General features: G+C 34.1%; 2 protein-coding genes across 3 annotated transcripts; both read right to left on the bottom strand.

The window, feature by feature from the left end:
• Window positions 1-740: 740 nt before the first annotated feature.
• LOC145073185 (putative protein phosphatase 2C 33) lies at window positions 741-3,616 on the bottom strand. The gene is made up of 5 exons (XM_079019747.1): window positions 2,549-3,616; window positions 2,098-2,469; window positions 1,900-2,020; window positions 1,576-1,799; window positions 741-1,500 (listed from the first exon to the last, which is right to left on the bottom strand). Exons 1-5 carry the CDS (start codon window positions 2,795-2,797, stop codon window positions 1,018-1,020), a joined length of 1,449 nt encoding a protein of 482 aa, XP_078875873.1. The 5' UTR covers window positions 2,798-3,616; the 3' UTR covers window positions 741-1,017.
• Window positions 3,617-7,511: 3,895 nt separating this feature from the next.
• LOC145073192 (E3 ubiquitin-protein ligase RING1-like) lies at window positions 7,512-10,829 on the bottom strand. Of its 2 annotated transcripts, none has more exons than XM_079019754.1 (2): window positions 9,693-10,828; window positions 7,512-7,804 (listed from the first exon to the last, which is right to left on the bottom strand). In XM_079019754.1, the coding sequence occupies exon 1, from the start codon at window positions 10,764-10,766 to the stop codon at window positions 9,699-9,701; it is 1,068 nt and encodes a 355-aa protein (XP_078875880.1). In that variant the 5' UTR covers window positions 10,767-10,828; the 3' UTR covers window positions 7,512-7,804; window positions 9,693-9,698. The 2 variants fall into 2 exon arrangements, with proteins under 2 accessions (XP_078875880.1, XP_078875881.1); XM_079019755.1 differs by lacking the exon at window positions 7,512-7,804 and adding an exon at window positions 7,821-8,736 and having other exon boundaries at window positions 9,693-10,829.
• Between the last annotated feature and the right edge of the window lie 5,333 nt (window positions 10,830-16,162).

Here is a 16,162-nt window from a genome sequence, read left to right as displayed (position 1 = left end):
ATTGAAGATTTTCTCTCAAGAAAATGCAATTACTTTCAAGTGGCATCCCACCAAAAGGTCTTGCATGCTATCTTTCTAACTGCCTTGCCCTATAAGGAATATAAAGAGCAGGGAATAATTTGATATTCAACAAACTATACTCATCTCTATCTAAGGTCTTTGAAGACATAAAAACATTGGCTTTCTTATGGATTAAAAATAGAGGGAATGGTTTTCTCTTGAACCGAGAATCCTGACGTATTTTTTCTTTGTCACACATGTAATCTGGTTTTATCTCGTTCTGTTTCTTGTTTCTCTGTTCCTCTAGCTTCTTGCTAACGGTTTAATAAATATTTTGTCATTCAAAAAAATTATGACCATGTTTTTGTGACATCTTTAAACCTCTATTTTATCATTTCCAAAAATTCATTTCAAAAGCTTTTTTTCCAAACATCTTATTATTGGCTTTTTCAAAAAGTAAATAATTTAATATTTCAATTTAAAAAGCAATCTTAAACACCTAACTAATCAGCAAACAAACAACTTTGTTGTCTTCATAAACGTTCTAAGTAGAACCTTTTCAGTGATTTGATTGCCTTTATAAAAATAACATATTTCACTTGGTATTTGACCTCCTACTCAGGAAGATATTGAACATATACGAATTAAACCCGATACAAATAATTCACTCACCAATTTCGAAATCGATATTACGAAAACATTAAACGAATTTAGATTGATTCAGAAATGCACAAAACCTCTGATGTAACAATATTATTTTGATTAACAAATGACACAGTTTGAATATAACAAAAAATAATAAATAAAAAACAGAAAACAAAATATACCCAAGAAGAGCTGGTTTTACAAAATTACGATTCTGCCCCAACGCTCTAATATAGTCGAGGCTTTTTGTTCTTTAATCTTTTTTTCCCTTTTCAATTTTCAATTTTTTAATCAAACAAAACACAAAAATGAACAAAAAATCAAAACGCATCCGAAAATAAATTTCCAAGAATCCGTCCGTCTCCGTCGTCTTCAATTGGTCTTTTTGTTTCCCGGTGGCTGTTTTCCGGCCTCTTCCGGCACGAACCGCGGCAAAGTTAACAATGTGTTGACACGTGCCACGCCTTCAAGGGCAGACCAGTCAATTCCACCTTCCGTCTCCATCGTCGACTGGTCCTCGTCTAGCGTTCCCGCCAGCTCGTCATCCGCCAACTCCTCATCTGCATCGGCTCCTTCTTCCGCCGCCGCTGGCGCCAATGCCTCATTCGGTTTCGATTTCAAAGAGATCGGCTCCTTTTTATCCACCAGATCAGCGGCGGAAGCCGTCGAGATATTATTGTTCGAATGCGGGGAAAGAAAAAGGCAAACGACTGCACAATCATCCACTTTAGAAGTCGGATACCTGTACTTCCATGCCCGCACCGCCGCCTCAACCACCGCCCTAGCCGCACATGAACGTGATTCAGCAGAAGCTACAATGTCCACAACGTCTTTATTCGTAAGCACATCCCAGATCTGTCATTTGTTTTCAAATAAGAACATGAAAAACTGATTGAAAATGGTGAGAAATTAAGAAGCTGTAAATTGTACCCCGTCTGATGCTAAGACGACGAATTGATCGTTTTGTGTTAAACGGCGATAGAAGATATCGGGAACGGAGATGAGGCCGAAATCCTTGAGGCAAAAGTCGCCGAATGCACGCGCCATGGCTAGACCTGGTGAATCGTTATTGGGTAGCCAAACCCTAGTCACCTCCGGTTCATCTTGAAGAGCGAAAACACGACCTTTGCATCTACGGATTCGTTCTGCTTCAGCTGAAACAATCAATCAATCATTTTGATTTAAGCTCTCATCAAATTAGCAACTCCAAATGCATTTGATTCTGAATCAAAAACAGAGAAAAGAGAAAGGAACCTGGAAGATTTGGTTTCAAATCCACAGTCAACTGAACAGCAACAAGAGAATTACTTTTATTATCTCTTGTACACAATATCGCTCTTGAGTCTCCAACATTTCCAATTACAAGATCATGACCCTACAACAACAAACAAAAAATCATTCACTATCAATTTCAAATCCAACAAAAAAACTATAAACTTTTTCATATCATACCTGTTTAATCAAAGTCACTGCAGTTGTCCCACTACAGAAGCAATCGATATTTGCATACATTCTGAGTTCCCTATCCATGACTTTAAACGCCTTCAAAAACGTGTCCTTCAAGGCCTGTAATTTCTCAGGATTCTTATTGATTTCAAGATCCATGAGAAGCCTGGAATCATCATCACCAGTTAATGGAGTTTCTACTTCATGATTAAGGTTGACTTCTCGTAGGACATCATTACTTCCCTTTATATTCAGTTCCCAATGTGCACTCAGCTTTAAAGGAAGAGAGTCCCTCACTCTTTTTGCAACCATATGACCAAAAGGCCCATGCCCATCAAAAACACCACAGAACACCGTGTCTGTTCTTGATCCAAAATTCTTTACAAGAAAAAAACAATCAGAATCATATAATCAAAGAAGAATCATGGAAGAGAATCAGAGATAGATAGGGGCAAACCTCCCAAACAATCATGGCGTCCTGATTGGTACCCTTTTTGCCTTGTTGGGTGAAGAGTGATGCGGCCTGACTAGATCCGTTTAAGAACATTCTTCCGGGAATCCGGTGGAGGTGCTCCTCCCTCTGGGAATTGAAAGAAGAGCTCCGGGAGGTTTTTTTCTTAGCGTTTTTCCTCTTTCTGATACTGAAAGTCGGTGATGGAGAGCTTGGGTGAGGGCTCCTGCTTTCTCCGGATAAGCAGGACCCCATCCTTAGGGCCCTGATAATACTCAATATGCACTCCAGAACAGCCGTGCAACCAAACCCCCTATTTTCAGTTGATGGATCCGTTACAGATCCTTTTACAGACACGAAACCCTTCGTGTTTGCGTCGTTCCTCTGAATCAACAATTCATCTACAGATTCCCGTGCATTAAGATACGGATGATTCTTTGGATTTCGAAGATGATACTCATTTGATATCAACAACAAATCAGATGTATGATGAAGAAGGAAGATATATATCGAGAGAAAAGGAGTGTACCGATTCAATCTACCAAGAGAGAAACAGATCCAACATGCAAACAAATCAAATCAAATCAAAACAAATCACCTTTCTCTCCCAAAACCAAAACCATGAGAGATGCAGAAAGAAATGGAATCGATCAATTTAGGTATTCAATCAACAATTCACGGGATAATCTGATTTGTTGGAATTTTGGGTTTGGAGCAATTGGAAGTGATTGAAAACAAGTCGAATTGAAATGAAAGCAGTGTGTACCTCAGATCAAAGGATTGAGAGAAGGTAATATAATGAAATAGATAGATAGATATAAATTACTGGTATGCAGATACAACACAGGTATGCATCTATAATTAATGAGATGAGTGGTCAAATGAGGAAAGTATGTATGTATGTGGATTGTGGATTACATACATATATATAATTTAATGTATAAAGAAAGAAAGAAAGAAAGAGAAAGAAGGAAGGAAAGAGGGCCGGGATATGATTGAATATATGAAGAAGTAAATGTTTGGAAAAGGATAAAATTTGAAGAAAGATCCAAAAATGGGGGTGGGGGTGGGGGTGGGGGTGAGATAGAATCGCAATCGCAGGGAGGGAGGGAGGGAGGGAAGGAAGGAGAGAATTAAGATCGGAAAAAACGCACTGTCATCAATGAGTGAGTGAGAGATCAGAGATGTAAAAAAAGACGAGAATCCTTTGTGAATACGTAGACCGTGTCTCATGGCCGCTAGATGGACTGGATGATGGATCTATCATCTTCATCTATCTAACCCAAAATCCATATATTTATCCTTTATGTAAAAATTATAGGGGGGCATTTCACATTTGTATTGAAAAAGAAAAAAAATCTGTTTAAATCTAAAAAAAAATTCATAAAAAACCATTATATATATATATATATATATATATATATATATATATATATATATATATATATATATATATATATATATATATATATTCCACTATTTTAGCAAGTTTATCATTAATATTATGATGTATATATTTTTCAGTAAAACTCTTAATTTTTATTTTTTGTTTTAAAAAAACTCTTACATATAACACTTTTTCGCCCAATCTCATAACTTTTTTTTGTATTTTTATGGTGTTTTTGATGATTTTTAATATTAAAATTTGATGAAAACATCTGATTTTTTCAAAACAAAAAAAAGGATATCGGAAAATACATATTAAATTTTATTTGCAGAATGTTTGATGATTATAACACGTGAGAAACAACGGTTTAAGTTGGATTGATATTTTAGAATATTTTTGGGATCAAACACAATGACAACTTCCAAACATTGATCTATGTATAATCTTTGTTAGAAATATTTTCAATCTCAAAAATAATTTAATCCATAATAATCTCATTAGATTCATTTGAGACTTTTTTTCCATCAATAGTAACATATATAACAAAAAAAAAATTGGAATGGCAACATGTCTCAACAGAAACCTCATTGTATTATTTCAACAAAGACATCGAGATCAAATCATCCTATAGGGCAGAGACGACCCCATATGAATTCCAAAGAGAAATTCTCCATATGAGGAAATAATTTTTAAAGAGTGTTTGCTTGAGTCGAACTCCCAACCTCCAACCTCATATGGATATAAAACTTATGTCTATTCCCAGCTAGGTTGAAAGTCATTAACATATATATATATATATATATATATATATATATATATATATATATATATATATATATATATATATATATATATATATATATATATATAGACATTGATTAGTGTTTATAAGACTGTTCACTATTTGGATAAAACCGAATTGTCCAATTGGACAATTTGGATCGGACTATTTGGTTCGGATATTCGCATTTTTGGATTAGTTTTTAGCAAAACCGAATTATTATTTTGGATTTCGGATTGGTTTTGGTTTATTAAATAAAAACCGAATTGCAATTTATTACTTTGTTCTTTTTAATATATATCTTTAATAATTTATAAATTTACTAAATTATTCTTTTAGTATATTAAAATTTTTCATCTATTATAATACTTTAATATGTACTTCTTATAAAAAAATTGTCTATAAAGTAGTAAATTATAATATATTTTTCTTGATAGTTATTTATAAGTTTTAATTCACAACTAATTAAACAATATTTTTAGTTTATATTATAATGTAAGTTAATACTAAAGTTACATATTTGTTGAAATGTCTTAATTCTTGAAAACCGAATTGTAAAAAACCGATCCAACCGAATTATAATTTTGTTGGATCGGATCGGATTTGAATTTAGTTTGGACTATTTGGATCTACGTTTTGAAAACCGAAATTAATTTGGATTCACTTGATCGGATCAGATTAAACTGATCTATCCAAACGAACACCCCTAAGTGTTTAGAAGCTGACATTCTATTTTATTCTAAAAATAATCTAAGATGTTAAACCATCTTAATTGTTGTTCTCTAATTGTTATAATTATGCTTGTTCATTATTTGGATAAAACTGAATTGTTTGGTTCGGAAATTTGGATATTTGGAGAGGTTTTCAATAAAGTCGAATTATTAATTTGGATTTCGGATTGGTTTTAGTTTATAAAATAATAATTGAATAGTCTAAAAAAACGAATAACATTTTATTATTTATTTATTCTTAATATATATTGATAACTATTTATTAATTTAGTAATTTATTTTCAAAACCTTATATATTTTCCCTCAAAAGTTTTTTAAAAATATTAAACTTTAATATATTGTTTTAGTAGTTGTTTATGAATTTTAAACCTAAACTATATAATTTATTTTTGTTTCTTTTAAGTTGGTTAACATTCTAATTATATACAGTTTTAAAAATGTTCCGATTTTTGAAAACGGAATTATAAAACCGATCCAACCGAATTATAATTTAGTCGGATCAGATCGGATTAGAAATTAATTTGGATTATTTGGATCCATGTTTTGAAAACCGAAATCAATTTTGATTCCCTTTATTGGATCATCGAGCGCTTTCTCTCATCTGCCTTCTATGTATGCCTTTGTGGTCGTTAACGAGAGCAATCGTCGGATCGAACCGATCTATCCAAACGAACATTCCTAACTATAATCTTTGAGCATCATGCAAGTAGATTTTAATATGTATTTTATCATTAATAACTAGACAAGTCATTTTAAAAATACATATTAAAAAAAACTTTGAGTCAAAGTGAAAAGGTTGGTCCAAATGAGAAAGTTTTGTAAAATGTGATTGTTTTCAAAAAGAAAAGTTCAGAGGTTTTGTAAAAAGAAAAATGAGTTTTTTCAAGAAAAAAAAAATGTGTAAAACTAAAAGGTTAGCGGTAAATATGATAAAGAGCCAAATTGAAACGCAAAAATTATAAGATCTTTTTTTAAATTAAAAAAATGGTTTAAATAGAAGGGTACTATATAAGATCTTTTATACAATTGATTTTATTTGATATCACTTTTATCATAACCTTTTATTATTATTCTCCATAATAACAACAACAAAAACATGTAGATGTAGCGTTGTCATTTCCGGAATGATTCAATATGCAGCATTCTTGCATCAAAGTAAATATCGAAATAGTAAGACACCCTTTATATCAATCAAATCAAAGATATTGTAGTACTGTATGTCAAAAAAAAAAAAAAAAAATATATATATATATATATATATATATATATATATATATATATATATATATATATATATATATATATATATATATATATATATATATATATATATATATATATATATATATATATATATATATATATATATATATATATATATATATATATATAGCTAAAAGGATGTTAAAACAATATTATGAGAATAATAAGGTATTTACAAGATTGAGGGCACCACCTAAAATATGATGCAAGTTACAAACTTAAGAAATTATTTCAGTAGACCTGTTAATGCAACCAACAAAGAGCTAAAACATCATTGTGATTACTAATGTAGGTTTGTTGAGTGTAGAATAATGTCAGCACTCGATGGGTATTCTAGTCTTCTTGCAGCAATATGTGGTGGTGATTATGTGCCCACCAGCTAGAACCAAACCCAACATAATTCAGGTTTAAACAGTAAAAAACATCAAACTTTTGGATTTTTATGTAACCCACCACCCAATCTTGATTTTTAAAAAGTTGCAATAATTATTTCCATAAAAATGTGTCCAAATACTCATTTAGTGGTTTGTCACGTTTTTGTTGTTAATATGAATCGAATAAGTTATAACTATTTATACCAAGACTTATGTTAGATATGTCAAATAATAGGTTAACATATCTTAACCAAGAGAACAATTGTCGACGTCTTCAAAACTCAAAACAAAGGTTACAATTTGCCCTCGTTATAGATACCATTTAATACCTTCCGTTAAATAGGTGTAAAAATACTATTTTAACCTCAGTATTGTACTTTTTTAATCAATTATTTGTATTATTATTGTTGATGTTGATGTGGGCCCCAACCCATATAGAACAAGATGAAAATGAGTTTGAGTAGTAGAGTTTTATACAAAAAGTGATGCATGCATGCATAACAATTGTGTTACCACATGATCAAAAAGGTGCAGAGATAAGAAGTTTGAATTGCATGCATGTAAATGTGATTATTAAAATGCTGCTAAAAGATACATCATCAATCTATTTTTTTTTCTCTCTCTCTCTCTCTCTTTCTCTCTAAAATCTTCCATGTATATAAGACCAAGAAGAAGATTCCACTGTATGTTCAACATAGTACACCACCTTCAATTCTTCCTTTCCCTCTGTTCACAAGTAAAATATAAAAACAATTGTGTGTGACATATACTTTAGGGTTTAGTTACAAGAAATAGCAATGTACTTTCACGCATATATTAATTTCTTTTACTCCTATTAAACACAAAACAATTTTCATTGCTATAATAGACTAAATTTTTCAAAGCATAATAACGCCTTGATAAGAAAAAGTAGAATGACATAAATGGTCATCTAGTGACTTAACTTAAGATACAGAGGTTGATTTGCTCCATATTATTAAAGGGCATTTTGGAGAATTTTTGTTAAGCATGTGTTGGTCTTTTTTGGGAGGAAGGAATATCAGGTGGTGTTGCCTATGTTATGTTAGGATATTATATAAGCTCTTAAAGGTTTATGCTACTAAATTTGTTAAGCTCTTTCAGGTTTGTGATTACCATATAAACAATGAAATCAACTAGTGATAGGATCTAGTGACTAATTTCCTTCCAACTTGAAGTAAAAAATGCCCCTTAATAACAAATACATATATCATATTAGAACCCAAAAATAAAAAATTACAAACATGCAGAGTTCATGTGCAAATAAATGTAGTAGGTCAAAAAGACAGTGTACCCAATATTGAAGAAATGGAGCAATAAATATATCATTGAACTCAGAAGTGATTATATATGCATACATACAAATAATTTTATATTCAAATAATATACTACCCATGGAAACTTGTACTTTCTTATAAATAAAAGAGGGTGCAGAAATAAAATAGTCCCCAGTTGGAAATAACAAAAAATGTGGTTTGAACACATCTATCGAATGATTGAGAAACAATGAATTCACAATATTCAAAGTCCATTTGGAAACAACTACTACTCAACTAAGATCTAAAATCACCTAAAAGTAATATTCTATACCAAGTATCCTAGACAAATCTCCTCATAATCCAGTCTCCAAGAATCTAACCCTTCAACATAAAGAATATGAAACACATCTTAGAATTTCAACCCTTTAAAAGGTTGGGTATAACCCGATAGGATTTAATTTCAAAACCATTTTAGATCAGGGAAGCATGTTAAAAACAAAGTCTAGGTCATAAAAGACTTTACTTTTCGAAAGAAATATATATATATATATATATATATATATATATATATATATATATATATATATATATATATATATATATATATATACTCTTCAACTGCTTCAAGATGGACCAAATACTCAAAATTCAAAATAATGTAACGAATAAACAATATAAAGTAAACAAATAAGTATATACATATGAGTATAAGCATACAAGAGAAGTAAATAAAATCAATATACAAACTAACAAAAAAAGGTGAACAGTGTTTACTGGTGTGAAAAGCATTTACTGGTGCTGTAAATAGTGTTAAATAAATAGATATGCACTGACCCACACAAGAGAAAACATAGAAACAAACAGCTACAGAAGAAAAAGTGATGGACAGACAAATAGATGCTATTTACATCTTCAGTACAGGTACCAATATATATAGGACGAAATAGAAAAAGTGAAAAGGCAGATGGAATAACAAAAAACAGGAATCAGTAATGTGAAAGAAAAAGAAAAAGAAAAAAGAAAAAAAAAAAAAACTGATTTATCTGCTTAGTGCTTAAGGCAAGAGGGCACCACTACAATTGTACAACAGCATGACGCCAAGACAATACCATAACATCTATGGTGTAAGGCTCTATATATGAAATATGCAAGTGCTTTCTAATATAGGGAAGAAGGCAAGTCAATTCTTGAATGAATCACAACTGAGACAAACTGATCAAAGAGACGAAATCAATGAAATTTCGATCTTGCACAACCATAATATCAGATAGACACATATGAATGATCGAAAATAAGTACTTGTCAGGATAAGGTAAGGTGATCACATTCACACTGACCTGTCTTTAGTCAAGATCTTCTTGTCTAGCGTGACCACCACTCCCCTGGTTGGAGTCTCCAGAATTGTTGTTCCCTGCTCCACTATTGCTTGTCTCAGCAGGCGTACTGGATCCCGTGAAAGGCCATGGCAGGTTTATCCTAAACCTCCTCTCCAGAGTCCTTGGTGTCAGAGGATTATCCTGAGAACCACCACCAGACGCTGCAGCGCCTAAAGAACCACCACCGCTAGAAGCTTGGCGTGACCTGTTCTCATAATCTGGGTCGTCCGTAGGCAACTCATACCGGCAAACAGGACAGGAGTTATGCAGCTCCAACCACGGCAAAATGCAATCCTGATGGTACATGTGCTTACATGGCAACTGTTTCGCCTCCTCATCAAGTTCAAAGCTGTCTTTACAAACTGCACAATCGGAGTAATCTGACTCCAACAACTGTTTCGTGATCTTGATATTAGGAAGGTTTTCGACGGCTGATTTTGATGCAGGGGGGGTGCCATATCGATTAGGATCGTTTTCAGCAAGCTGTTGAATCAATTGTTCTAACCCAGGACCAATGAAGTAATCACCGAGATTCGATGGGAGACGAAACCCCGACGGATCTCCATCTGTGTTGTTTTCAATAACAAACTGGATGTTCGCCCCACCTGCTCGTAAGGTGTTGAGATAATTCTGTAGAAATGCAAAAGGATTAAACTCTCCTGGGCTCTGGACACCTCCAGGTCGAGACATCGGACCACCAAAGAGTGCCGATAGATCATTGGGATTCTGGAAATCGCCACTCCCAGCGCCGGCACGGGAAGTGGTAGAGAAAACGAGCGGGAAGCCAGAGGAGAAGGAGGAGAAAGGGGAAGGATCTTCGAAGGCAAGAAAAGGATTTGGGGTTTCCGGCCTAGGGTTAGGGTTTTCGTATTCCTCTAGGAACCCACCGTTGCAATTGGGACAAACGAGTTCGGAGGAGGCTGTAGGCGAAGGTCTGATGAACACCGTACGGTTGCATTGGTAACAGAAGTATAGCTGAGGGGCCGCACCGTCGCCACCGTTGCCACCGCCGCCGCTGTAGACTTCTTGTGACATCGTGTCGATGCAAATTCAAAAAAGGGTAGAGAAGCACCGGCTCTTTATGGTGGAGATTAAGTGGCAATATGTGTATTTAAGTGAAGTATGTGGGCTCTTCGTTAACTTCTTCAATTCAAACTTGGGTAGCTCTTTGGTTTTTTCATTTTTTGAGTAAACTATAATGTGGTTGGTAATTAGTAATTTCTTTAGTTTTGATAAAAAAAAAATAAAAAAAAAAAAAGTAGCTTATTATTTTCAAGGTATATCTATATGACCAACTTCATCAACCCAACGGTATCTAATTTTGTCACGATTGAAGTCTCATCTAAAACATATATGAAATTAAAAGTAGATTAAATTTATCGATTTCAAAAAAAAAATTGTTTGACCAACACTCATGATCAAACCCCCTCCAAGATTAGCCCACGAAAATGTGTAGGATCAATGTGACAGAACCTATGAGATTGGAGGTAAAAACGGTCGAAGCATCCGATAATTAAGATAAGTAAGATATGTTATCTGGAACAAGGTTGAAGCTAATGACGAAGGGACCTACAAAGGTCAACACGTGGGACAACCACGGAACCTATATTAAATGTACATGACAAGACACGAGGATCGGAGTTGAGATGACTCCAGCTTTTTGAAACGCTTAGGGTTATTATATGGACCATTTAGACTTGGAAAGTTGGTATCTTGTGCATGTTCTCTAAGTTATGAATATGGCATGGGTGCGACGTGTCTTTCCCACACGTAGCGCACCTTTTTGAATTATCTGGAATACACTTGTTTAAGCTGGGAAACCTGACTGTTTTGTCATTTAGTGGGCGTGGGGCGTCCTTATGAGGTGTGGGGCGCCTGTTTAGCCAAGTTGTTGACTTTTTAACCTTTTAACTAAGTTTTACTTTAGGTCAAACTTTAAGTTTTTAGTTCATACATTGAGATTTGGCCTTTTAATTAGTGTTTAGGTGGTTTGTAGTATTATGTTTCCTACGAGTTGTGGTGTTTGTCTGCTTTAGCTGTGAGATGAGTTTTTTCACTGTACTATGTTTGGACACGGAGTGTCATTAAATGCTTGATGTATTTGTAACTCTTGCTAGTATGTTTATGTGTTTGTCGGGTGGGCCCTGTTTTTATGTTATGTTGGGTGGGGCCTATTATTCAGGACGGGGTCCAATACTCATAGTGGGGCCAAATACTCAAGATGGGTCCATTATGTAGGATAGGGCCAATTACTTGTGTTGTATGTGATATCTTGGAAACTCACTAAGATTTGTGCTTACAGTTTAAGTTTAAATGTTTTTGGTACTTCTGGTAGCAAAGGGAATAGCCCAACCTGATTGCATCGCATCCTCCAGAGAATTTCGCACTATATGTTTTATATTTTACGCTAAAGTTCTACATGCCAAGACACGATTATATGCAGCGAAAATAAATAACAATTCATATGTGTTCATGCAACATATATGGATCTAAGTTTCATTATATTATTGCAACGACTAAAAGTAATAAGAAAGTTTACATACCTCTGTTTAAGTGAATTATCTCCTGGTTTGAGATCTAGTTCTTGTCACTTTACTTGGATGAGAGGACCCAAAGTAGAATCTCTCTATTGGTTCACACCCAAGAACACTAAAGAGAAAAACAAAAGAAAACTAAGAGAATGTAGGCAGGATCGAAGTTTCAATTTCCTTAAGAAGAGGAATCAAGGGTCAAATTTTCTATGAAGGGATGAGCAATAGGGTTTAATCCCTGGCACCCTATTTATTGGCCTTCGGTTGTTTAGTCCCAAAGTAACTCCAAAACCCTAAATAAACCTTATCAGATATGCCGACCTAATCCCTTAAGGATTATGGAATGTTCCAATTAATTATCATTTTAATTAATTAACATTCAACCCATTTAATTTAATAATTCCCAGTTAATTCCAAAATAGTTTCTAATTAACTTATAAAGCCATGAAATAGTAATAAACTAATTTCTCCTAAATTCTTCTTGTCTTTTATTTTCTCAATTAGATATTGAGGGAAACCCAAAAATGACTCTTCTATTATTAAAAATATTATCAATAATTATGACGTTGAACACTATTTTCAATAATTGTATGCCTCCATGGGAGCTCAAAACGCAACATTTGCACTTAGTTATAGTAAACAATTAGTCTCAACTCGGATATAATAGATAGATTATTACAAACCACGTAATAATTGATTATACAGCATGTGTCAAACTTATAAGTCATGGCAATATGTCTCAATTGCAAAATGTGTGAACATGCAGATGATGGCCAGGTTGATAATTGTTAGAAAATAAAGAAATTTCTTGTAGTCTAATTCATGACAATTAGTTAGCCATATTGTATTTTTTATGCTTCTTGGTACAAGCTTGGTTAGTGTAACATCCGTTTTTCCATAATGGATCAGTGTAGGGCATTAAGGAGTCAAAGGCATGGTTTTTGGGAAAAAACATGATTCACGACGTGACAAGTCAAGAATTAAAATGTGTGTCTGGAGGCTAGTCACGACATAACATGTGTATGGTCACGACATGATAAGGGTTGCAGCCCAAGTCCACGATCTTTTCGAGTTTCTTTCGTATTTAAGCCCCTAATCTCGAATTTAGGGTTTCATTTCCAGCCTCCATCACCATCTAGAGATTTGATCAAACCATAAAAGCCTCATCTTCATTTGTGAGCTTATTATTGGAGTTTTGGTGTCATTGGAATGAAGAAGTAGGCCCCTATGGAATAGAATACCTATTGGCAAGCTTAGAGTTTAAGTGTGAGTTATTTTTAGAGCATTGCAAGTATTCAAGATCCAAACTTTATGATGTTAACTTCTAGATCTAGGCTTATTGTTACTTTTTCTTCATATTGTGGAAATTTGGATGGGAGGATTCCATAAGCTTGGAAACTTTATGGGTCCTTTGTGTTCCTTGAAGGTTGTGTTTAATGGATATGAGGGTTGGCTGAGTTTTGATGTCATTCATGTGAGTATGGTTACATTTCTTCTTCATGTTGAATTTTTATGAGATCAAGACCTGCATTAGACATACATGTCTATAAAACATTGCTTTTTAGGATGCTTTGGAGAAAGAAGGCCTTATGAAAAGTTGGAATGGATAGCCTTAAGGATTAAGGGATGAAAGCATTAAGTGTCCCAATTTGTTGTAGTCATGACGTGACCATATGGTGATCACAACGTGACAATGAGATCTATCTCGATTATTTTGGTTGGCTTAGTCACGACGTGTGTAACATCCTAACAATTCAAGACCAAAAATTTCATTTTTAATTTAATGATTCATAAAACATATTATAGAAAACATCATCAAGATATCTCATTTCATAAAAAACATAGATAATATGTCTCAAAAGCATGTCATAAGATAGTAACAATGTTAGAGTACAAATCCCAAGAATCTCATATGCGAAAAATCGTGTGTGTGATGCGTGGCTACCATGCCGACTCCTTTCCCTTCGAAGAAGAAGGACCTGAAACAAAAACTGAAACTATAAGCACAAAGCTTAGTGAGTTCCCTCATCATACCACATACCATACAATAAACATACTGCCAGGCATATCTGGGTGCCCAACCTACCCTGTTGAGCATATATGGGTGCTTAACCTACCATCGTCAGGCATACCGGGGTGCCTAACCTACCCTTTGCCAAGCATATCTAGGTGCTCGACCTACCCTATCAGGCATATATGGGTGTCCGACCTACCCTACGTTTATTTCAACCGGCTACGAGGACTATTTCACCCCTACCACTACCACATAAAAACATAGCATAACATACTTTCAAGCATATATGGGTGCCCAACCTACCCTGCCGGTATATCTTAACCGGTTCCGGGGACTAGTCCCCTTCCTACTACTATCACATAATTGATGGGTTTTGTTCATAAGACATCCTATGTGCTCATACAAACCCTAATGCTTGGATCTAGGTTTCTCTATTGTACATGCTTTGAATCCAAGACTATAAACCCTAATTCTAGCATATGGAAATCAATATTAACATATAATTAGGTTTATGATATTACCTTGAATGTTATGTAGCAATAACAATCCCAATTCCTTCTTGAATTGACTTTGGAAGGCTTAGAGTCACAAGTGTCACTCCTCTAATGACTTACAAACACCAAGAGCAAATGGAGAAGATATAAAGAGAGAGGAGAGAGGTAGGAAATCGTCCTTAGGACTTATTGGGAAGGCTTAGACGAATTCATGAGCCTTAAGGGGTTTATATAGGTGTAAAGATTAGGGTTTTAGTCCATATCCTTATCTAGTTGCTTGCCCACCAAGCAACCATAAGATAAGTCTTAGAAACCCTTATCCTAGTCGAATTCTAAGGCATTATCTCCTTAAATTCGTTCACCCTATATTTAAGATAATCCTTACCTTATTTTGTAACCATCACATAATTACAATTCAGCCCCTCTAGTTTAATTAATTACACTTGATCATAAAATTAATTCTTAATTAATTATTGACCAATATTAACAAATATGATTTCTCCTTTAATATATTATTCTTATAACATATTAATAAATCATAATAACCTCTCTCTCTCTCTATTTATTTCTCCAATCAAGTTGCTTTGGTGAAGGCAACCCAAAAGGACCATGCATCATCGGGTCAAGTACATACCAAAATAGTTATGGACTTAGACACTAATCCAACAGTCTCCCACTTGGATAAGTCTAACAACTATTTTGCGTATGACTTCAGATCCTGATCTGCAATCGTAGCTTTCCAAAGCCGTTGTCAACTCTGATCCTATCAGATACGCGTGTCCTTAGATAAGGGATCATATATTCCTCCATTCTAGATATCATATGAGATATGATTTCAAATCATTCTCTTTGTACTATATCTCGATTCCCGATTTATGACGACTGACTAGTTGAACAAATCAAATTAGCTCTAGCCCGGCCGAGCATTTACGTTTGTCATTACTAAATCATCGAGGGGCCCAAAGATATCTCCTTTATCCTACTTTGAATAAAAGGAATGGATAAACTTTGATACAATGCTCGCTTGCACTCACGCACCGAATCACACACAACAATATGTTTTATAACACCAAGTTACTAGTGCGTTTACATATTATAAATGTGCAACCGATTCGCAAGATACAACTCACACATCTCGGTTTCAAGAATATAAGATGTTATCGTCTCACCAATCACTCGTGATACAATTCATGGAGTGATCCAAGTGAGTGTGGGTTTAATCCAATGCTCAAATCATATTCGTAAGCACTCATGAACATTGCAGCAAACATTTGTTTATGTCTAATACTTTTCTAGACAATCCACACACCAATTCACGACAGTCTTCATTCATAGCTACTTCCATCATATGAACGACTATGGCCCGTTTGAATAATTCGATTATTCTTAATA

This window comes from Lactuca serriola, chromosome 9 (assembly GCF_051521515.1).
Source record: "Lactuca serriola cultivar US96UC23 chromosome 9, Lser_US96UC23_V15, whole genome shotgun sequence".
Lineage (NCBI taxonomy): Eukaryota > Viridiplantae > Streptophyta > Magnoliopsida > Asterales > Asteraceae > Lactuca > Lactuca serriola.
This window is presented reverse-complemented; position numbering and strand designations above follow the sequence as displayed.